This window comes from Castor canadensis, chromosome 13 (genome assembly GCF_047511655.1).
Source record: "Castor canadensis chromosome 13, mCasCan1.hap1v2, whole genome shotgun sequence".
NCBI lineage: Eukaryota > Metazoa > Chordata > Mammalia > Rodentia > Castoridae > Castor > Castor canadensis.
In genome coordinates, this window is record NC_133398.1 from 31,918,363 (window position 1) to 31,942,541 (window position 24,179).

The following is a 24,179-nucleotide window of genomic DNA, read 5'->3' on the forward strand; positions in this document are numbered from 1 at the left end:
TGTCGAACTACATTTCCCGCCATGCAATGTATAAGGGTGGAGCCAGGGAAAGGGCACCTCTATCAGGGAAAGGTCTGGCACCCGATTGGTTGGTCTGAGGGCGTCACGGCCTGTGGAGATTAGCTTTCTGGTCCCCGGCTCTCGTCGAAGATGGCGGCGCGGTACGTGTCCGGTGTTTCGAGAAGATCCTTGACGTGGACAGTCTCACGGGCGACGCGCAGAGAATTTTGGTCCCAATCCAGGTAAAGCTGAAGGTTGGTCGGTGGCTTCTGTTCAAGAAAAGTAAGGGAAGGGAGTAATGGAGATGAAGGAGCGAGTTCAGAGGGGCGTGTCACGCTGTTCAGATGGGACACATGTCCCGAGTCGATCCAGGGGAAGAAGAGAACGTGATTGGGGTTCCGAGTTCAGCGCGGGCCTCCGCGGGTGGCGGGCCGGGTCTGAGGTACCGTTCCCTCTCCCTCCCAGCGCTCTCATTTATGTATTCACACCGTGCTGCCCGCGTGTGCGGGGCACCGAGCGCGGCGTCGACGAGCGGGCGGCTTTTTGGGGATAGTCAACCCGAGCCAGGAACGTGATAGTGCTGGGGAGAGTCAGAACTGAGGCGCAGCTTCCCGCCTTGTTTGCCGATCGTTGATGCACTCAGCAAACTCAACGCCTTTCTGAGCCGGCATTAGCGTAAGCGTGTCGGAAAGCCCCTCTCCACTCCTAAGTACTCCGACCTGGGGGGAGCCGAGGCCCACAGCAGGGAAGTCTTTTTCCCAAAATTACAGAGCGCGTTAAGGGCAGAGCTCAATCTAGAACTTAGGGCTCCTGTCTATTGGTAGGACCCAGTCCCTGAGGCCAGGTAGAACAGGACTTAAGGCAGAAACAAAGTTTTATTCACTTTCCAAGTGATGAATGGGGCAGGTTACCAAGAACTATGTGCCCAGAATGAGGTTAGGGCTGGGGTTTAAAAGCATTTGAGATGTCGAAGGAATACACTGGAGACGTTTTGTTTTCCTGGTTCAGCTAGAAGGGGCTGGAGTGGTCAGTTTCTCAGTTTTGCCAGGGCCCTTGTAAGCTTATGCAGTCTTTTCTCTGGCGACATGTGGTCGGAATGTTGTCAACAAGATCCAAGTAGGGTCAGAAAAAGTTTCTGTAAAACAGCCTTCCTGCCATACAAAAATGGAATGCTTTACAAAATGGAGTAGGTTAGGCTAATTTGAGTTGGACCTTGCACCTATTTACTGTCTTTCCCATGGCAGAATGTGGTGGTGGTTGACTTGGGTAAGTTTTAGCCTATCAAAACTTAGAGTAGGAACCTCCGGGAACAGTATATGCCCTGTTAAGTTTCAAAAGTTAGTCTAACAGTCCAAAAGTATTTTTGTCATCAGCTTATATATTAACTTCCTTTCTCTCTTTGTTAGTTGTCATATCTCCAAGTTTGTTTCCTTCATTCACTCAATAAATATTTTTAGTGTCAACTGTATGGGAGAGTATAGGCTATATTCTAGATATACAGGTTATAGTGATTAATTAGACCAAATCTTTGCCCTCATAAAAGCATATGTTCTAGTGTAGGAAAAAAAAATGAACAAATGGATAAATTAAGATTTTATGTCTGGATAGTCTATCCATTATTGAGAGTAGACGATTGATGTCTGTTGCAGCAATTTCTTATTTCAGATCTGTCCATATTTGCATTAGGTGCTACGGTGTTGGGTATATTATCATTTTATAATGACCTTTGTCTCCTGAGAATGTTTTGTACTTAAAATTTATTTTGCCATATTGCCATAACGGCTATTTTGGTTTCTATTTGCATGGCACATCTCTTTCTATCCCTTCACTTTCAGCCTACATATATCTTTGAATCTAAAAGCATTTCTTGTACACAGCACATAGTTAAATCTTAACTTTTAACCCATTTAACCATTCTATATATTTTTATTTTGGCAATGTTTAGTCCATTTACTTTGAACTGCATTTCATTCTGAGTGTGATGAGATGTGACTAGAGTGATTTGCGAATATGAGAGGTGAGGGGATAGAGACTTGAGTATGGACAACCTTGATAATTTTTATTGAAGAAGTGAGAGGTAGCTGGGGGGGAAACATGAAGTCTAAGGTGATTTTTTTTTTCCTTTAAAAATGGAAATTATTACAGCATATTGCTTCCCCCGAGAATATGTTAGTAATGTCTTACCTGTTTTCTGTTATAACATACCTGAGAGTGGGTGATTTATAATGAATAGACATTTATTTGGCTTATGGTTCTGGAAGCTTACAAGTCTAAGAGCATGGCATTGTCACTTGCTGCACATCTGATGAAGGCCTTTCTGCCTCATAACTCAGTGAGACAGCAAGCATGTTAGCTTAGGTCTCTCTTCCTCTCCTAAAGTTACTAATGCTGTCATGGGGTCCTTACCCTTAGGCTGTGAGCTAATTCTAATTACCTCCTAGAGGGCCCACTTCATTTAGGGTACTAAGTGTCTTAACACATGAACTTTTGGGGGACACATTCATACCATACCAAGTAGATAGTGAGAAGTTGATAAACAATTGATGCAGAAAGATTTTGGGAGAAAATCTTTTAAGTAGGCAAAAAAGAATTGCATTACAAACATATTCTTAAGCATTTAAATGCTATGACAGGCAGGTTCCCTGCCCATATATTTAATATTTATTCAAATAGCTATTACATGTGTTTTCAGAGAACACCCAAATCGGTACGATTGTTCTCTGTATCAAGGAGCTTAGAGTCTGGCACAGTGGTTTTCATCCAAGACAGTGTTGCCCTTTGTCTTGACAATGTTAATATATTTGACAGTCTTTTAGCTGTCATTACCAGAAGACAGGAGTAGTACTGGCATTCAGCAGGTAGAGGCCAGGGATGCTACTTAACATTCTACAGTGGATAGGATGGCCACCAGAACAAGAAGTCATAGAGTCTAAAATGTAAATATATCTGAGATGGGCAAACCCTGATCTTGTAAGATAAGTAGAATATAAATAAAATTCAGACTTTTAATATGATATATCCTGCAAGCAATATAAAGTGCTGAAATATCAGAGGATTTTATAATTATATTGGATTGCAGAAATCAGGTTAAAGTTTCTTGGAAGACAAGAATTTAGTCCTAGGACTTATAGGATAAGTAAAATTTCTACAGGAAAAGATGAAAAACTGGAAGTTAAGAACAGATGTAATTTGAGCTAACAGTAAATGATGTCCGGAAAATTGGAATGTGTATGAGAAATAGGATATAGCTTAGTGCATCTAAAAAATTAGTGGGAGGTAATTTTAGAGAGATACATTGAGATTACATTTTGGAGGACTAGGAATCCTAGACATGATGATTTACCTTCATTCTTCACCCACTCTTAGGAATTCTTAGAGTTTGTAACATACATACTTAACATTTATTTTCTGTTTGTACCAACTCCCCAACTCATTCAACTATAATTTTATAAGCATTCCAAGGGAAAGGACCTTTCTTACTCTTTTTTGCTTTCTATGGTGCCCAGAAAGTCGAAAATGCACAAATTATTTGTGGGCAAAATTCAGTCATTTGTTTGTTAATTTCATTAATACAGTGAGCCAAAGATTCACATAATTGTTTTTGATTATTCTAGAAAAGAGAAAGAACCTTCAGTGGCAGAGACAGTAGAAGAGGTGAAAAAAGAGCCTATTCCAGTGTGTCCACCCTTACGAAGTCGAGCATACATACCACCTCAAGATCTGCAGAGTCGTTTGGAGTTCCGTCTTAAAGAAGTTTTTGATTCACCTCTTCCTAGTAATTGGCAGGACATCTCCCTGGAGGATGGTCATAAGAAGTTCAGTCTCTTGGCACATTTAGCTGATGACTTGGGCCATGCGGTGCCCAACTCTAGGCTTCACCAGATGTGCCGGGTCAGAGATGTTCTCGATTTCTATAATGTTCCCGTTCAAGATAGGTCTAAATTTGATGAACTTATTGCCAGTAACTTACCTCCTAATTTGAAAATCACTTGGAGTTACTGAACAGTTCAGAAGATGGACTCAATGAAATCATTTCTCTTGAACAAGGCGAATGCTTGTTAGAGCTAAGAATACATTCTCTCTCTCTCTCTCTCTCCCTACCCCCACTTCCTCCTGTACTAAATCAACCCAAAAAAAAAACCCCAAAACAGGGTTTTTTTGTTTTTGCATTACCTGAAATGGTTTTTTAAACACAGCCAAGTAATTAATAATTTATGGAAATTTTCTTCAGAGGACACTATAACTTGGGTTTAAGATAGGAGGCCATTACAAATTCACATGTTGTCTTTACTCTTCCTAGGCATAAAGTGGTAATTGTAAGAAAATGTCCTAAACCTATTAGGATTCTTAAATCTGAGACGAAATTATTATATATAGGACTTATGCAAATAAGAAAACTTGTATTAGATTACATATTTAAAAGAAACATAGAAGTCTGTTGTGTATTACAGAAAGTTGTTTCTTTCACTGTTTTACTGCATGCATAGAAATAGTTGAAAATGTGCTGTGCATTCTGGATTAATCTCTTGGAATTAAAGTAGATTTCAAGTATGTTGTGTCTTTAGTTTTTTGGGGAGTGGGTGGGACTGGTTTTGAACTCAGGGATTTGCACTTGCAAAGCAATTACTCTACCATTTGAGCCACACCTCCAGTCCATTTTGCTCTGGTTATTTTGGACATGGAGTTTCAAGAGCTATTTGCCCAGGCTTGCCTTGAACTCTGACTCCTTGATCTCAGCCTCCCAAGTAGTTAGGATTACAGGCGTGAGCCACCGGTGCCTGGCTGTGTCTTTAATTTTCTTTAAAGTGAAATTTGCTTTTGTTTTTTGTCTTATGATTTTCTTAAAATAGGTGTTATAAAAAGTTAGAATATGTGGCAACTGTTAAGTGCTATAACTTTTTTTTTTTTAAATAAGAGATATCCCAGATTCTATACTTAGTTGCATATTCTCAAGATGGTGCTTATTTTAAACCTTTTACCTTTTCTGTAATTTCTTAAAAAGTGTCCTGAGTGCCTACAATTACTAACTAGGGTGGCAGGTCTTTGTACTTTATGTGCTCAGTTGATGTAAATGAATTGTAGTTACCAGACAGTTGTGAATGACAAAATTAGTTATAAAGTTAGGAATTGTTTTTGCTCAGACCTTAGATACAGCTAGAGAGTAATGAGACAGAAATTTCTTACATTGTTTTATCTTGACCACTGATAATTCTGAAAGAAAAGTGATTGTAGACAAAGGAAATTGCATTTATTCCTAGGTGACTTCTTTGAAGGGAAGAAAATTCAGTTGTGAATATAAACCCCAACATTCTTTAGAAAAATTATTTAACAATACAATAATGCTCTATAAAATGTCATGAGCAGACATTTCATTCAAGAACTTCAGAACTGTCATTGTCTGGAACCCTGGAATTCAGACATGATACCAGATATAATTATCCCCTCTACTTCTGCTAAGTGAAAGAAGGATTCAGCATGGAAACATTTGAATTTTATATACAGGCCTTGATTATCTTTTTTCCCATCAAAGGGCAAGATGGAAATAAGAGGGAGGTCAGTGTATAAACATTCTTGGTTATAACTGGAGACATGACTGCAAAGCCAGGGATTACACAGCTGTAATCCTAGCACTTGGGAGGCTGAGGCAGGAGGATCACAAATTCCAGGCAAGCCTAGGCTATATAGTGAGACCCTGTCAAAAAAAGCAACAAAACAGGCTTCATGTTATTATTGAGATAATAAATTACTCCTTTGTAAACTAGAGCAGTATTTCTCAAAATTTAAACAACATGAGTCATTTGGGAATCTTTAAAATGCATATTCTGATTTAATGGATCTAGAATGGAATGGGTATAAAGCTTCTCCCTGTCTAAAGAATTCACATGTAATGCTGATGATGTTTTGAATAACATGACCCAAGATAGAACTATTGTGATGAGAATAGCCCTTCCCTGAACAATAGTCCAAGTAAAGTTCCAACTTTACCTCCAAACAGGGAGGTAAGCTGCAAGTCTATCAGCAACTGTAGAAGACATCACTGGTTTACAGGTCAATATAGTGACTATTTCAGAACAACGATCTTTAGTTTTCCAAAAAACAATAAACTAGGTTTGCTGACTTGTTTACTGAGGTAACCAAACATGTAATAGTTTACATTTTTAAAGGTTCAGTGATGCTGTATGAAAGGGGTATCAGCTAATTTATTTAGTTGAACGTCTGTAAACTCTTGTGTTTACATAAACCTTGAGAAAGACAAGAAATCAAAGAAAAAAGTTCATTGCCACTCCATTCTGGTATATTTCCAAATGAAAAGTCTGTTTTCTGTATTTTACAGTTACTGTGACACGGTGTCCCCCAACTCTTCATTCACATTATGAGCATTTCTCCTTATCTTCAAATAGTCTTTGGAAAAACAAATTCAACAAGTAGTATGTTGTTCTGTAACTGGACATTATGCAATTATCCAACCAATATTCTATTACTGGTATTTAAATTAGTCCCTTTTTTTTTCTTTCATGTTTTTTTAACCTGACTTTTCTAGTTCTTAAGTGTTGGTCAACCTTAAAACTCCCTCCTAAGGGGCTGGTGGAGTGGCTCAAGTGGTAAGAGCACCTACCTAGCAAGTGTGAGAGATCCTGAGTTCAAACCCCAGTACTACCTAAAAAATAAAAATTCCCTCTTACTCAGAAGTTAGATAAACTTCTTGACTCCAAATCTGGGAATCTGTTATTTGATCCTGCTTCTTTGACTCGTAATCCCATTAGGAAGTGTTCTGTGAATTCTAAAGCACAAATAGTAGAAAATTCCAGAATTCAATCTTATCTGCAATTACTTTTATGTCCTTTGATTTCTTACTAGGTTATTTCATAGCACAAAGGTGTGCTTTTACTTGAATGATTTCTAAATTTAAAAGTAGTCTCTAAAATCCTGATCCCATGGGATTCCAGTATTTATTCTTACCTGTACCATAGCATAGAGAGCCTTCTTTCCACCATCACAAAATACCAAATTCAAAATATTTAATAATGATAGAATGATAACCATACACTGTCATATTCATATTCGTAATGACCTTTATAGCAATTTGTTATGGTTTGGATTTAAATGTCCCTAAAGGCCATGTGTTAAAAGTGTTAGTCACCGGCCTTTGGCACTATTGACAGGTGGTAAGACCTTTATGATGTGGGGTCTAGTGGAGGGAAGTTAGGTCTTTGGGGGCATGTCCCTGTGACAGCAGGACTCCAGCCCCTTTTGCTTCCTGGCTGCCATGAGGTGAGCATCTTTGTTTTGCCACATGCTCTCTGCCATGATGTTCTACCTCACTACAGGCCCAAATGACAGACACCAAAGGGCCACGGACTGAAACCATGAGCCAAAATAAATCTTTACACATTTTAAATTGAATAATTCAGGGATTTTGTCACAGCAATAAAAAGCTAACAATTTTACCCCAGGTCCAGGATTCATTCCTGGTTTATTTAATTATTAATTACTTGTTTTTTTTTTTATTGGCAGTACTGGGGTTTGAACTCAAGGCCTCATGCTTGTTAGGCAGGTGCTATACCACTTGAACAAGTTGCCAACCCTTTTCTGTGTTGGGTATTTTTCAGATCAGATGTTGCAAACTATTTGCCCTAGGCTGGCTTAGAACTGCAATCCTCCTGATATCTGCCTCCTGAGTAGCTAGGATTGCAAGGCATGGGCTACTGGCACCCAGCTGTCCATTACTTATTAATTAGCCATGCTACTCTATCTCCTTTGCCCTGAAATAATTCTTCAATATTCTTTTTTTCAAGTAATTTACTCATTCATCTAAGTTGTCAAGTTATTTGGCATTATATTCCTTTATTTTCCTTTTAATGTCTTTGAGAGCTGTAATGATAAAAATACCCACTCTGGGTATTTATTATTTGTGGGGTTTTTTTTGGCAGTACTGGGGTTTGAACTCAGGGCCTCATGCTTAGTTGGTACCACTTGAGCCACTCCACCAGATATTATTTGTGTTGTGTCTTGTTTTTATTGGATCAGTTTAGCTTGGAGTTTATTAATGTCACCAATCTTTTCAAAGAAACTTGTCTCTGATTTTTTTATTGTTTATTTTCTGTTGCAGCATTATGTGCTTTTGTTATTTTCTGCTTAATAGTTTTTGTTCGGTTTGTACTTTTTAAAATGTTGCCCATCACCTCAAATAAAAAGACTCAATGCTTTTATGGAAGTAGTGCCTCTTATTTTGTCAACTCACCACTAGCACTCCATTCTGTGGTTTTTTCAAGAGTCTCTGAATTAGATGAGGAGAGAGATGGAGTTGATAGAAGATTTGGTGTCTCCAAATTCTGAAAGTGGGATTGAAAAAGTATTTTGTTTTCATTACCATGATCACCTTTGTAGTTTCCAGCTGTTATGGGCTCAGGAAAGAAAGTCTGCCCTTCAGAAGTTGCCTTGACTTCTTTATTTGTAGAGGAAGAATATTCCCAAATAGTGCCAATAGAGGCAAAATGAAACAAAAATCTTGTTTATATTAAGCAAAATGAATAAAATGCAGGGGCTCTCTCTAAGAGGAACAGATTTAAAGAGAACATAAAGTGAAAAGAAGGAAAAAGGAGGGACAAGGTCCCCTCAAATTTAAAAGTTAATAGGAGACTAGAGCAAAATGTGGGTGGTTGATCTGGCAGCTCTGTTAAACTATAAAAGATGCTGGAGGCTTTGGTCTGAGCGCAACTGGTAGCTTGTCCTTTTCCTTTACATCTGGATAAGAAGGCTGAAGAGGAAAAAGTCAGGTTTTTGGTTTGTAATCAGGGTGTTTCTTCTGGGAGACTGCAAATAATTAAAATCACAGCTCTTTAATTAGAAATAAAAATCAGGTTATTTACTCCAGTGTTTGAAATTTAGCAATTTCGAAAGACATAGTCTTCTTTTGTGTAGTGTTGCCAGAGATGCTCAGATAAGGGTGTTTTTTCAGACAGGTTTTGCTTAGAGAGGATGTCAGTAGGGACTTACTGTTAATGAGACTATTGAGATGGAATTATGTTTTTGAGGAAAATGAAAGGCTATCAGAAATCACTTAACTTCTCATTATTTTCTCCTCCCTTTCCTTGTTAATATTTCCCTCTTAGTCTGGGAAGCTAAATTGTGGTCCTACTTATATTTTGTTTGAAGGATAATTTTAAGGTAAAGCTAATGCCATGTTAGAATTAAATTCTAAGGAAATATTTCTTGAAGCCTTGACTACATGGTTATACCTTTTTATGCAACTCAACAATGCTTTCTAGGAGTAAAATACAATCAGCCACTGTTATGATAAAAAATTCAAAAAAAGCAAGTATAAATTGAATTAAAATTAATGACTTCCAATTAATTTCTTTCTGTTGGGGCACATTGGTTGACATGTGACATTTAATAGAAACTTAATGGAGAAATTCTATACCTTAGGTTTATTTAGAACAGGGATTATATCTAATCTTCCAGTGGCTTTCATCTGCAGACTCTTGATAAATTTTTGTCAAACTACTCATCAATTTTAAGAGTTAGAGATAAGAATTCCATTCCTGACTCTGTGTGAACTTAAGTAAGTATTCAATTTCTTTTTATGGTGAAAAAATTTTTGTTAAATGCATTATTATATTTCTATATCAAGACAGAAGATTTTAACATTTATTATTCATTGATTTTTTTCTATTTATGTTTATTTTAGTTAGCACAATTAATCTTTCTAAACATTTCTGTAACACTTTCTGTTACAGAAGTACAGTGGCTTTCTGTTATTTTCATTCTATTTCTTGAATTTCTTGAATATTGTAACAGGTAAAATGTACTTTTGAGCTATAAAATCATTTGTTTTTAAGCTTCTGAGGAAACAAAGGCAGTGTCTTGTTTATTGAATTCTTACTCAGCACTTCTCCATAGGCTCATTCTTATCAGCATTTATTCATGCCTGTGTCTGTTTCAATGTGTATATATAGGAGCTCAGATTGTAATCCCAGCTACTCACGAGGCCTGCCTAGACTATGCAGCGAGTTCAATGTGTATGTGTACTTGCAGCCCTCAACCAGCCATTTATTGTACTTCTTACTTCTCTATCGATGTTTTCTGGAACCCCCTTAAAGTAAACTACTTGCTCTGAGGGTTTGTTTTGTATTGGTTTTTTGGGGGGCAGTACTGAGGTTTGCACTCAGGACCTACACCTTGAGTCACTCCACCAGCCCTTTTTTGTGATTTTTTTTTTCAATACAGGGTCTCACAAATTATTTGCCCATGCTGGCTTCAAACCAGGATCCTCCTTATCTCTGCTTTCTGAGTAGCTAGGATTATAGGTGTGAGCCACCAGTGCCTGGCTCTTGGGTTGCTATATCAATGTCAGCTTCTTGAGGAACTTCAAGTAAGACACAAAACAAGCTCTCCCTTAACCCTTCCTTCAGCTGTCCCTCTAATTTTGCCCCCCTTCTTTTTAAAAATTTTAAAAAAATTTTTACAATGTTTGGGTCATTTCTTCCCCCCTACCTCCCCTTCCCTCTCCCTCCTTCCCCTCCCAATTTCCCCACCCCTTCGCTTCCAGGCAGAAACTGTTCTGCCCTTATCTCTAATTTTGTTGAAGAGAGTATAAACAATAATAAGAAGGACAAAGGGTTTTTGCTAGTTGAGATAAGGATAGCTATACAGGGAGATTCCTAGCATTGCTTTCATGTACAAATGTGTTACATTCTAAGTTGATTCTTCTCGAACTGACCTTTTCTCTAGTTCCTGATCCCCTTCTCCTATTGGCCCCTGTCGCTTTAAAGTTTCTGCATTAGTTCCTTTGCATTGAGGACATCAAATACTATCATTTTTTTTGGTTTCTTACCTATCCCCATACCTCCCTTATCATGTGACCAAAGTCCAATAGCATTGCTGTATTTGCCCTTGATCTAAAGTCTGCATATGACAATTATTGGTCTTCTGAGCCTGCCTAACCTCACTCAGAATGATGTTCTCCAGTTCTATCCATTTACTTGCAAATGATAAGATTTCATTCTTTTTCATGGCTGAGTAGAATTCCATTGTGCATAAATACCACATTTTCTTAATCCATTCGTCAGTAGTGGATTGCCCCTCTTCTTAACAATCAAGCTGTCATACTCATCTTTCAACCCACTCTTGTTAGATTCTGCCCTCACCATGCCACTTTTTAACTGTAAAAATTCACAAGGAGTAACGAAGTATATTCAATAGAGCATTGATCTCACTAACATGTATTTGTTACAGGATTTGAGCTTACGCAATTGTGGGAATTGGTTTGGCAGACTCTGAAAGATTGTTATCTTTCATCTTTGGAGCTTGAACTCTTTCAGGCAGTCGGGAAGGGAAGGATATGTAGAAAAGAAAGGGCAGACTGTAATCCACAGGGATTGATCTGGCAGAACTTGATATCTTCAGGAAAAGGATTGTATGCTTCCTCACAGAACTAAATTCACAAGAATTTTGGTACATTTTGTTCTCAATAATCATTCAGATAAAAATATTTTCCCAATTCCATTTTGATTTGTTCTTTCACCATGGATTATTTAGGTCAGTCATTTCAAGTGTTCAATACCCACTGTGGCTAGTACCTACTTTGTTAGGTCAGTTTCTATGTTCAGCTTCCTATATTCTAAATTCCTAATCCAGTCCTTTCCATTCTAGGCAGAAAGCATTATCTTAACGTCTTTATAAAGAATGTAATTTGAAGTTTGGGGATGTAGTGTCATAAATAACAACTAGATCAAGTTGGTTGAAAGTGTTCAAATCTTCTATGCTGTACTGACTTTTTAAATGTGCTTCAATTTCTGAGAGAGAAGTGTTAAAATCCTCAACTATGATTATGAATTTTTTGGTCTTTTCATTTTGGTGCATGTATTTTGAAATGCCTTCAGATTGTGACTTTTTTTTGATGAACCAATTCTTTTATCATTATGAAATGTCCCCCTTATCTCCAACAATACTCTATTGTGACATCTGAGTTGATACGTAGAAATAAATATATAATTATGTAAAGTGTATATAACTTAAGTTGATAAATATAGCCCCACTAGTTTTCTTATGCTTAATGTTTGTGTTTCATGTTTTTCTTCTTTTATACGTTAATCTGTCTGTCTTGACAACGTGTTTGTAAAAAATAGAAATTTGCTTTTTCAACTAGTCTGACAATTATGTCTTTTAATTGGGATGTTTATTCTATTTATATTTAATGCAGTTATTAATATGAATGGATTTTAATCTCCCATTCTGGTATTTGTTTTCCATTCATTTGCTCTTTTATTCCTCCTTTCCTGTTCTGGCAGATTGTATTTCCCAAAAATAGCTAAAGGCAGCACAAATACACATCTCATACCACATGTTTTTTTTCTCCCTGGTGTGACTGATACTCATTTCACCATGAGTAAAAGTCTGTGTTCTCTCCACTTGAATTCTGTTTTCAGGTCTCCTTTTCCTCTTTTCTCCCCTCACCAATCCCAGGAATCCATAAAATTGCCAGAGACTTTTTTTAGGGGACTCTCTCAGCAGTAAGAAGGCCTCTGCATCTGTGCTGATCCACTGACTTTCTGTGCCTACATACCTTTTCCAGTCTAAGTTTTTGTGGGTTGGTGAAGTGGCTCAGGAGTTAAGAGTGCCTGCTGCCTCCCTAGCAAGCATGAGGCTGTGAGTTCAAGCCCCAGTGTTTCCAAAACACCAAAAACTTCAAATTTTTGCTATAGGATCACAGTAAGTGATTAATGGCTTAATCCTTTCATTTATAGCTTGCTGTTTTCTGTTTTAATTGCTATTCTAACCTCTGGCAGCTCAGCTAGCTCATTCTCTCTCTTTCCCTCCCTCTACTCCTCCCTCCCTTCCTTTCTCTCTCTTCCAGTACAGTGAGTTCCTGACAAGATCCTTTAAATTATCACAGTCTACTTGCAAATAATCTTGTATTACTTGAAAAACTATGATATAAGAATCTCACAAGAGTATACTTCGATTTTCCTATTTATCGTCTACCTTTTTGTCATAATATTTTATTTCTATGTCTTATATAAACCAGAATACAGTTATTATTTTTATTTTCAACAACCAGTAATCTTTTAATATTTAAATATACATACATGTATATGTATATGTAAAGAAATTTTGAAAAAGGACTTTTATGTTTACCAAGATAACCATTTTTTTGTTGTTTCTGTTTATTTTATTCTTCATCATTTCCCAAACAGATCAAGTTGTCTATTTGGTGTAATTTTCCTTCAATAGAGCATTTCTTGAAATGCAAACGTAATTTCTTGGCTTTTTTGGTAGAAATATCTTTATTTTGCCTTTAGTTTTGAAGTAATTTTTGTTAGATAAGGAATTTTAGATGTTTGGTTTTGTTTTCCTTTTGAGTACTGCAAGGATCTGTTGTTTTCTGGCTTTCATTATTTGTGGTAGAGCAAATGTTATTTATATTATTCACTTTCCTATCTGTAATATTCCTGTTTTCGCAGGCTGCTTTAAAAACTCTCCCTTTCTATAGTCAGTTTGACAATATGTGGTAGTTGAGGTTTTCTTTGATTTTGCCCTCCTCATGTTTATCAGGTTTCTTACAACTGTGGCATGATGTTTTTAAACAAATTGCAAGAAATTTCAGGCATTGTTTTTTCAAGTATTTCTTCTGTGCCTGTCTCTTGCCTCCCTAAGACACCTATTACACATGTATTATATTATTTGTCCCACACATCTCAAGGGTTCTATTCTACTTTTACATTATTTTTTCTCTTTATAATTTAGTTTGGGTACTTTTGACTAAGTTGTCCTATTGCTTGTTGGTCTTTTTCTATTTCTCATCTGATTAATTCCAACATTTGGAACATTGCTGCTTCTAGTCTACTGATTGTTTTCTCTTATCATCATGAATTTTTTTTACTTCTATTGTATCTCATAGTTTTAAAAAATTGAATCCTGGATATTTTGTATTAAGTTTATGACTGAAGAAATAATATTTACCTCCTGAGAAGAGTACACCCCTATTCTGTCAGAATGTTGGTATTAAGGGCTCAGTCAGTCTGCCCTGTGGCTGAGCTGGCTATGGGCCTTATTGCAATTCTAGCTGACTTCGTGTACCACCAGCTCCAAAATGTTTTTGGTTGTGGGATTGGGCCTTTCTCATTAGAAGAGCCTAGGTTCTTAGCATTAGTGAACTTCTGGAGGAAATCTTTGTGTTTTGTGGCCACGTTGCTAGCTTTTCACACTGGAAATTCTGATTTACAATTCTTCAAAAAGGAGGGGCACTGGGATGTTTTCTTAATTCTGCAATCATATTATTGGCTTTCTAAGTATGGAGATATGTCTCTGTGCTCCTTGGCCCTCATCCTTTGGAGAACAGCTACCTTGCTTTATCTGAAGGCTTACAGTACCTCCAAAAGATTTGTTGAAAGCTCTTAGATGTCTTGCACTACAAGATTGTAACAGAATATTTGCTAAATCACTGGAGAGTTAAAACTGAATCCTAAGAGATCTGCTTCCTGGTTTCATTACTCATTAACCTTATCACTACCTTGTTTCATTCTTTTTTATTTCTTTCTATTTTGAAGTTTTGTCAAAGATATTTTTGAAGAATCATCCACGGTGCCACACCACAAAAATGGTTGAGCTGATAGCGACTCCTCTAAGCGCGCTTGTTGATGAGCCAGTGCATATCCGAGTTACAGGCCTGACACCTTTTCAGGTGGTATGTCTTAAGGCATCTTTGAAAGATGAGAAGGAGAATATGTTTCATTCTCATGCCTACTATAAGGCCAATGAAGTTGGTGAGGTGGACTTGGAACGTGATTCTGCAGTTGGAGGTGACTTTGTGGGTGTCCACCCTATGGGTCTCTTCTGGTCCTTGAAACCTGAAAAGATGTTAACTAGACTGGCAAAAAGAGAGGTGATGAATAGCCCCTTCCAAATTGAATTAAAACTTTGTGAGCCAAGTTTTCCAGTAAGAACTAGTATTTCCAGTGCTCCAAAGGCCAGCCTGACTTTGGAAAGGTGGTATGTGGCACCTGGTGTCACACGGATCCTGGTAAAGAAAGGTCGCATTCGGGGAGCCCTCTTTATCCCTCCAGGTGAGTAGAATTACTTTGGTTATTGTTATCCTTATTTCTTCCTCTTTTGACATCTTCTTTTTCATGAAATTTAGCTTGAATATGGAATAATATATAGAGCTTGCCTTTCCTGCCTTAAAATCAGGTTTAACTGTGGGTCAGAACAAGAGTATGGTAATATTCCACTCTAACTTAAGTTTCATCTCAGCAGTTCTGGGGCTGATTTGATGATATGACTAGATACAGTTTTATGGAGTCTCTTTATTATGAGATTTCCAAAGGTTTGAGAATATGTTAAATTTACCTGCATTAAAGTCTAGCTATCTGAAAACTCTCACCTTAATTAATGGTAATCATGTCCTAGCTCTTTTTGGGGGGGGGTTCTATCTTTTTGACTTTCAGTTAATAAGCTGATGATGTGATAGACTAAAAGTTTGCCACAAATATAGAGAATACAAAGAAAACTTACACCCTCTATTTCCATAAATAATGCATATTGATAGAATATTTCATAATCAGACAAGACAGCATGCTCCCTAATGACTATAAAATGTACAAGAACACTCCTGGTTTCCCACAGCAATCTCCACATACTAGTAAGAGATTTCAAACATGTATTGGTCATGTTTATGGGGACTGACCAAAGTAAAGTTAATTTCTCTTAAGACTTCAACAGGATCAGAGCTCAACTCTGTCTGAAGACCCTTCTTCACATAAGTCCTTTGATTTTAGATATAGCCATCACCTCATCCGGATGTGTTGCCTTTATTCATTTATTTTTACTTAATAGTCCACTGATAGAACTGAGATGGGTTAAAGACCCTTAAAATGTTTAGGGATGGTTTTTGGCAACATAGAGTTATAGATGGTATAGAAAAGATAAAACCTATTCCTTCCAAATTTATCATGACCTATGCAATTGTTTAGACAAATTTTAATTTTTTCACATCAGTGATTGGCACATAGACTACTCTATCGTGCACCAGAAAGTAAGTAACACAGTTTTGTTCCTTTAGTATTCTACCTCTATTAAAAATTTGTGTATTGGTACAGGCTTTCTACCTTGGGCTGATACACTGGTTCAGGATGTGCTATTTGTTGACCCTGAAGGACATTGCATATGCTGGGTCTCCTGCTTTAGGTGTTTGTTCTATGGGGACACAAACAAGGCATGAGTTGTGTGGATCATAAGGAGGTTTAGTCAGGTCTCAAAACATTGCAATATTCTTTCAACAGAAGGGGTTTCTACTCTTAATTGTTCTCTCTTTCCTGCCAATCAGAAGAGCAAAATCATCCTTACTCATTTACTCATATGGTATTTTTAAACCAAAATATATTAACATTTTATCTCTTTTCTCAAGGTAAAGTAATTTGTTTTTGATTCCCAGTGCTCCTTTAAATTAAGCCACTCATTTTAAATGGATGAGATTAGTCTTCCTTAGGTAAAATCACACTTACAAGAATAGACTATTCCCAATAAGCTCACTGTAAATTTCTTTCAGTGTGTAAACTCTACTTAATTTTGGAAATAAGCTGCCTACACAGAGAGTAACTGTAGAGTGATACTCTGATCATCTGTCCTTTTTACCATGTGTTAGACTGCAAGGAATAGAGAATATGATTGAATGAAGGAGCTCATCATTCACATCTGTTTAGGTGGGAGATATCATCACTCGGTAGTCACTTAGTATAACAGAGTAGTGTTAAGTCAGGATTTCAGCCAATGTAATTGTTTAAAAGAATTTTTTAGCCATAGACTTGAGAAATCAGTTCAATCTGTGGACCCCTGTTGGGTGATAGTCAGTTTTTATTATTGTAATAAATACCTGACATAATCAACTTCTAAAGAGAAAGGTTCATTTGGGATCACAGTTTTAAAGGTTTCAGTTTGTAATTGGTTGGCCTAGTTGCTTTGGACAATGCAGCATATCTGGTGGGAATGTGTGCTGGACCCAAACTGCTTACCTCATGGTCAAGAAGCAAAAGAGAAGAAGAAGAAGCAGCTGGGGTCCCTCAGTAACATGAAGATCTCCCAGTGGCTCTCACCTCTTGAAGATTCTACCAATTGCCAATACTGCCACCCTGGTGTCAAGCCTTTAACATATGGGTGTGGGGGAGCATTCCTGATCCAAACTATAGCACCTCTCATTGATAAAACATACATATAATCATATATATGCATCTAATTTTAGGACCGTCACAGATTTCCTGAAGCCTATTTCTGCACCTTTTTTAAGTTATGAAGACTTGGCCCCAATTTTTATGGTTTTCTTTACTCTGAAACTATAGAAACAAACCCCATTCTCCTTGGCTGCAGGGATTAAACATGTCAGGAGACATGGTTCCTAACAGAACTTCTAGACATTGTGTTCCATTATATAGTCAATAGACCTCCCTTGTACTCCACATACAAGGCTGAAAATTTGGAGGTTCTACTTAAAATTTTGTGCATTAATTCCAATATTTCTGATGCTTTTCTTTCCTTGTGGTTTCATAATTTTGTTATCTTTTCCTCACTTTCCCTTCATACACAATTCCGTTTTTGTCTTGTTTTGTTTAGGAGAGGGCCCTTTTCCAGGAGTCATTGATTTATTTGGTGGCAATGGTGGACTGATTGAATTTCGGGCCAGCCTTCTGGCCAGCCATGGCTTTGCCTCCTTGGCCTTGGCATACTGGGCCTATGACGACCTGCCTCCTCTACTAGAGAAAGTAAATTTGGAGTATTTTGAGGAAGCTGTCAATTTTCTTCTGGCACATCCGAAGGTAATTTTTATCTCTTTAGTAGGTTTTAGTTCCAGTTTTTTTTTTTATAACCCTAATTTTCTTTGACTTCTCTTAACTTCCAAGTATGATTCTATCATATTTGAAATTCTGTTGCATACCCATACTATTCATGTGACTTATTTCTCATCCAATGTCTTTTGCTTGGAGAAACAAAATTCATAGGAAGTTAGGCTATGTTCATAATGTTTCAAAAGGAATTGGCTTTGAAGTCAGACAGAAATGAATTGCATTTCTGGCTTCATTTCATCTAATTGAGGAAGTATGAGAAAGTTACTTACTTAGACCTCTCCAGTATTTTTTGTATTGCTTAAATAATATTGTCGTGATAATACTTCATAAGGTAAGGTGAGATTTGAAGGGGGATCATGACACACAAAATGATATGTTGCACCTGGCAATGTTGAACACTCATTAATGATGCATAATTATTATCATTGTTATCATTTTCTCATCACCATATTCAACTTGACAGATATGTATTTCTTTGAGAGTGAGTCTGACCTTTAGTAACTTGAGAAGACTTAAACATAATACTGTAGTACTTTCCAATCCACATATCTTCTTTGAATCTTAAAACTTATGCTTTGTTGCTAAAATAGGATTGGTGCTTATTATCCTTTGTTAATTACCTAATTTTTTCTCAATAAAAACTGAGGTAAAATCAAATCTAGTTGCTACATAGTTTTTCATGTAAGTATCACCAAAATACACTCAGGATTGCAATAATAAGATAAGCAACAATAACTGACCAGTTATTGATACACTGATATTTTAAGTGGCTATTTTTGATACATGTAATGGTATTATCCTGAACTGTCAGATAGACAATTTTATTATTACACTGACCCTTTATTTGTCTTGGATGAGAAATAGAGAAGCTATGTGATTCTACTTTTTGCTTTCTATTTATTTATTTATTTTTGTACTGGAGGTTGAGCCCAGAGTCTCATGCATGTTAGGCAAACACTCAACCATTGAGCTACATCCCCAACCAGCACTTTTTGCTTTCTTGCTGCATGACTTTTCCATCACTGTTCTTGTAATATCACAAAGACAACTAGTTAATGACTAACCTTGGCCTGAAAACTAGTTTTCTTTTCTAGGTATTGAATACTTCCATTAACCTTTCTTCACAGTGTCTCTTCTGCAGAATGATAGAACTCAGGTCTTTTCATTCCTTGCAAGTCTCATTTCTCTACCTGTTGGTACTGACTTTGAGAACTTCTATGAGATTCTCTCATCTCAAATTTTCTGGCAAAGGTTGTAACAAGAGTTACTGTTATCCTAAGGATCAGGACCAAATTAAAGTCTGTACATATTTAAGTCATCCTTTTTGTTGTTCATTTATGTTATAGTTGCTTTTACTTTATCTTCCATGGCCAAATGCAGTGTTACCATTTCTCCTGCCATAACTGTGACTTTCTTATCTTTGATATGAAGACAGAATTTCAGAAGTGGTGCTGGGTATGGAAAAGGGAAATGGTAGTCAAAGGGTACAAGGTTTCAGTAAGACAGGAGAAGTAAGTTCTGGTTATCTATTGTATATCATGCTTACTATAGTCTAATACATATTTCAAAATTGCTGAAGGAGTAATTTTTTTACATTTTTATTAGCATATATTAGTTGTACAGGGAGGTTTCATTGTGACATTTACATATGTGCTTACAATGTATCTTAATTAGATTCACCCTTCCATCATTCTCCCTCATTCACCCTCCCCCATTTCTTAGAACAATTTCAACAGGTTTCCATAATTCTATTTTCATACATATCTACAAAGTCCATCAACTATATTCACCCTCCTTCACCCTCTCTGTTCATGCTCCCCCTCCCATAAGTGTCCACCCCCCAGAAAGAACCTGTTTTACGCTAAAAGAGTGATTTTAAATGTTCTTACCACAAAGTTTTTGAAGTGATGAATGTGTTAAATTGCCTGATTTGCTCATTATACAATACATGTATCAAAACATCACATTGTACCTCATAGTCATTTGTGTCAATTAAATATAAACATTAAAAAAGAGTTTCAGATTCTTAAAGATCTTTTAATTAGTTCAACACCCCCCTTTTAATAGGCAGAGTGGGAAATAGAGACTATATATGACTCATTCTATTTATTTAGTTCCCCCCAAACTAATTATTGTTCATTTTTTTGTCAGCTGGGCACAAGTGGTATGTACATTCATTAATATATAAATAATAGAAAAATACCCCAAATATTAGTTGATAAAAGGTCTTGAAAATATAGGAGACCAATTAGGAAAGAAGTAGGAGATCAATTAAGGCTTTACAAAACAAGATGTTTATCTCTGAAATTCCATCCTTGCAAGAAGCAACAGCTCAAAGAAAACCAAGATTGTATTTTGTGCTGCAAAGAACAATCATCTTTAACCCCTTCTCCCTTGCACTCCCATGCCTAACTGATATTTTGCACTCATAAATAACTCATGAACATGTGGTTTCCTTTTCATTTCCACCGGTGCTCCCTTTGTTCAGGATATCATCATTTCTTGCCATTACTGTTGCAATAAGCTCTGGCTTTTCTGCCTTCAGTTTTTTTTTTAAGTCAGAATTGTAAATTGGCTTTTCTGGAGCACACTGTTTTTCTCACTTGCTCAAGATCTCCCTACTTACTACAGGATAAAAACCAGTCATCCTAACATGTTAGACAAAACTTTCTATAATTTGACTTCTTCATACTTCTTCAGTCTTACCTTATGCCCAGTCTCAAAACTTGTCCTAATGCTACTTTTTAGTTAGAAAGAGTAAAGGCTGCCAAGTGTGTCTTTCAAAGATACTCATATCATGCTGCCCAGTACTCATTGCCCATTTCCTCTGAGAGTCTTTCTTTGATCCTGCACTTATTTCTTGCCAATTTGGGTTGGCAGCTTTAACTGAATGCACCCTATATCAAAGAATTTGTAATATTCTGATTGTGTGTGTGTGTGTGTGTGTGTGTGTGTTTCCTTCCTCCTGTCTCTCCATCTGGCAGGAAGTTACTTGATGACAAGAGATTGTGCCTTTCTTCCCTGGGTCTCCTGGTACTTAACACAGGGTAGGTAATCTAAAAATTCTTATCTGATGACAACAAGAAAGAGGTGAAGCTAACCCTTCCCCATTCTGAAATCTCGTTTTGAAACCAAAACAAGTCCACGGCTCTCTGTTCAAGTTTCATGCTTTGTCTTACTAACCTCACCTTCTTTCTGTGCACTCCTACAGAGAATACACGTTTCCCTGTAATGAGCCTAAATTTGGTGCAATAAAGTTTGCCCATCAATTATATCCTGACTATCATTCACAATAGTACATTCATTTTCCTACTATTACACTGGCATTTCTTGAAGGCTTTTTAAACTTACAACCAAACAATGCTGAATCCATAGTACTTGCTCTTTTTTTTTTTTGGTTTGGTTTGGTTTGGTTTGAACTGAGGTTTGAGTTTGGGGCTTCTCAATACAAAGTAGGTACACTCTACTGCTTCAGCCATACCTCCAGCCCTCCGTAGTATTTGCTGGAAGAATGTTTTTGAAGGATTATTGCCTTTGAACACATTCTATATTACAGAACTCTAGAAATGGGATATATAAGCATATGGGTGGGTTTTTTTTTTTTACTTGATTGTTCCCATTTCTTATTGAAGCTCTTGTTGGAGATTGTGGATTTTCTAACTGAAGATTAAAATAACATTTCATTTCCATTGTTTTCAGGTCTTGGGCCCAGGTGTTGGGGTAGTCTCCGTTTGCAAAGGAGCGATGATTGGACTCTCTATGGCTGTTCACCTAAAACAAGTCATAGCCACTGTACTTATTAGTGGGCCTAACTTCATTCTTGACTGCACACATGAATACCGTGGTAAAATCATACCGTCTATGCCCTGCTCTATACACTTGGAATCCTCCACAGCCTTAGGGTTTACAGAGTTTTATCGCGTTTATGAGGAAACTGATTTTGAATCTAGCCAGTCTGTACTTCCCGTTGAAAAGGCCCAGGGACATTTCCTCTTCATTGTCGGAGAAGAAGACAAGAATATCAACAGCAAAGTGTTTGCTGAGAAAGCTATAAAACAGCTGAAGAGACATGGGAAGAACAACTGGAGCCTGCTGTCTTACCCTGGGGCAGGCCACCTGATAGAGCCTCCCTATTCTCCCATGTGCTGTGCCTCAAGAATCTCCTTTGTAACCTCACCCATCCACTGGGGGGGAGAGCTTATCCCACATGCAGCTGCACAAGAACATTCTTGGAAAGAGATTCAGAAATTTCTCAGACAGCACCTCATTCCAGGCCAATCAACCAGTCAACTGTGAGAAGACTAGCTATTCCTCAGAAATAGAGTAGTAAATCTCTTTATTAGCACCTCTTAATTTTTATGGAGGAATATCTTTGATCTCTTATTGTAAAAGGGAAGTTATAACAAGGGCAGCAGGGACTGAGAATGATAATGGCATGAATTTTGAGAGGAAAAAATGGTTTCTACCGAACCAAATTGACACTGAGAGTCCTATATTTGTAGAAATAAACTTGCAGTTCTACCTGCCCTAAAATATTCATCATTATAGTAACTCTCAATCATAACACTTACCAAGGGAAAAATTTACCAACAAGTAACCAGAATTCTTTGGCTTATAAAACAGACATGAAAAGAATTGGATGCTAATACTTGCTGGTTTCCTAAAACTCAAATTAAATATGCTTAGGTCACTCATATTTCAAAATATTGTTATAGCTCGTGTTTGCTTTATTATTATTACAAAGCTAGAGCCAAGTATTTGAAGATGATATGGAAGCTTACATGTATATATGATTATTAATCAGTCTCCAATCAACAAGTTAACAAAAGTGATAAAATTATTCTTGTGTCTAAACATATACAGCATTTTGGCATTATCAGCAATGAGAGAGGAGCAACCTGTGATTCACAAAATTACAACTCACTGAAGCAGCCATGATGATGGGGATTGTGTGGTGGCAAACTTTTTCTATAAAATGCCAGATAGTAAACATTTTCAGCTTTGTGGGCTATAAGGTTTTGTTACTATGCCTCAACTCTGTTACTGTAGCACAATAGCTGCCATAGCAGTATGAAATGAATGATGGTACCTGTGTTCCAATTAAACATTCATTTATGGATACTGAAATTTGTATTTCATATAAACATTTACAAATGTAAAAAACCACTGTTAACCCACAGACAGCACAAAAATACACTATAGGTTCACAGGGCATGATTCAGTGATTCTGGGTATAGGGTAGGCAACAGGTCAAATTGGAGGTACCATCTCTAAAGTACAAATTATCATCCAGATATTCCTGGGTTACTGAGTTGCAGATGAGAAGATGATTGGTAAATAGCCAAGGTGAACATGAACTGGTAGAAATAATTTGGGACCATTTTGTAGGTATTGTAGAGAGCCAGTGAGGAATTAGAGTAGTAAAAGTAACATGGGACACTTCTGTTAGGTCTGCCTAAACTCTTTTCCTTTTTTGGGGTGGGAGGATGCAGCACTGGGGTTTGATCTCAGCGCCCAATGCTTGCTAGGCAGGTGCTCTTTACTACTTAGCCACTCCACCAGCCCTTTGTTTTGTGATGGGTTTTTTCGGATACCGGATCTCAAGAACATTTTGTCTGGGGCTGGTATCAAACTATAATCTTCCTGATCTCTGAATCCTAAGTAGCTAGGATAATGGGCAGGAGCCACTGGAGCCTTGCAACTCTATGTCTTCTAAATGCTTTCTGTTATACTCTCTCTGTGTAGATTAAAACAATCCCATTTATTTGGAGTGGGGCAAATAGCCTCCCTCCTCTCTCACTCATAGAAGTGGTCACATTTCATACACTGGGTCAATCTCATTACCTAACTTTATAATAAGTAGGTAATTGCAATGGCTGATACCTACAGTACTGTGTTATATAATATTTTACATAATGGGTATACTTTTTTTATTTCCAGTTTTGGGGTTTAGGAAGAATGTCTCTGACTATAAGGCATGGTATTGGTATTTGACCTGATATATATATATATATATATATATATATATATATATATATATATACATATATACATATATCCCTCAAATTATGTTTTATGGAATTTTTTAAAGCCAAGAATGTTTTGGATTTTTTTCATTTTGTTTTTGTTCAGCAGCACTAGAATGCATGAATGTAATAGATTCTAAAATACTGTTCCCAGTAGTGTAAGTAAGCATTTTCCTTGTCTCTTTTTGTTCAGATTTATAATCATGTTAATTAGTTTTTTTGTTGATATGGCAAAACACCTGAGAAAAACAACTTAAGGGAGGAATGGTTTATTTTGGCTCACCATTTCAGAGGTCTCCATAAATTGTCACTT

At 37.0% G+C, this 24,179-nt stretch overlaps 2 protein-coding genes across 8 annotated transcripts; both read left to right on the forward strand.

Moving 5' to 3' along the window:
- Positions 1-16: 16 nt before the first annotated feature.
- Mrpl50 (mitochondrial ribosomal protein L50) lies at positions 17-4,551 on the forward strand. The gene is made up of 2 exons (XM_020179239.2): positions 17-242; positions 3,615-4,551. Exons 1-2 carry the CDS (start codon positions 151-153, stop codon positions 4,000-4,002), a joined length of 480 nt encoding a protein of 159 aa, XP_020034828.1. The 5' UTR covers positions 17-150; the 3' UTR covers positions 4,003-4,551.
- Positions 4,552-8,647: 4,096 nt separating this feature from the next.
- Positions 8,648-22,961, forward strand: LOC109696243 (bile acid-CoA:amino acid N-acyltransferase). 7 transcript variants are annotated; one of them, XM_074051349.1, is made up of 5 exons: positions 8,684-8,784; positions 9,430-9,565; positions 14,553-15,068; positions 17,608-17,810; positions 21,540-22,961. In XM_074051349.1, exons 3-5 carry the CDS (start codon positions 14,603-14,605, stop codon positions 22,134-22,136), a joined length of 1,266 nt encoding a protein of 421 aa, XP_073907450.1. In that variant the 5' UTR covers positions 8,684-8,784; positions 9,430-9,565; positions 14,553-14,602; the 3' UTR covers positions 22,137-22,961. The 7 variants fall into 7 exon arrangements, with proteins under 7 accessions (XP_020034814.1, XP_073907456.1, XP_073907450.1 ...); XM_074051351.1 differs by having other exon boundaries at positions 8,728-8,784; positions 9,482-9,565; XM_074051350.1 differs by having other exon boundaries at positions 8,754-8,772.
- The last annotated feature ends 1,218 nt before the right edge of the window (positions 22,962-24,179 follow it).

Excerpts from the sequence above, each read along its gene's own strand:
- Mrpl50 (XM_020179239.2), top strand. The coding sequence starts at position 151 with ATGGCGGCGCGGTACGTGTCCGGTGTTTCGAGAAGATCCTTGACGTGG. Across the intron at positions 243-3,614 it reads GAATTTTGGTCCCAATCCAG|AAAAGAGAAAGAACCTTCAG; the intron begins GTAAAGCTGAAG and ends TGATTATTCTAG.
- LOC109696243 (XM_020179225.2), top strand. The coding sequence starts at position 14,603 with ATGGTTGAGCTGATAGCGACTCCTCTAAGCGCGCTTGTTGATGAGCCA. Across the intron at positions 15,069-17,607 it reads AGCCCTCTTTATCCCTCCAG|GAGAGGGCCCTTTTCCAGGA; the intron begins GTGAGTAGAATT and ends TGTTTTGTTTAG. Across the intron at positions 17,811-21,539 it reads TTCTTCTGGCACATCCGAAG|GTCTTGGGCCCAGGTGTTGG; the intron begins GTAATTTTTATC and ends CATTGTTTTCAG.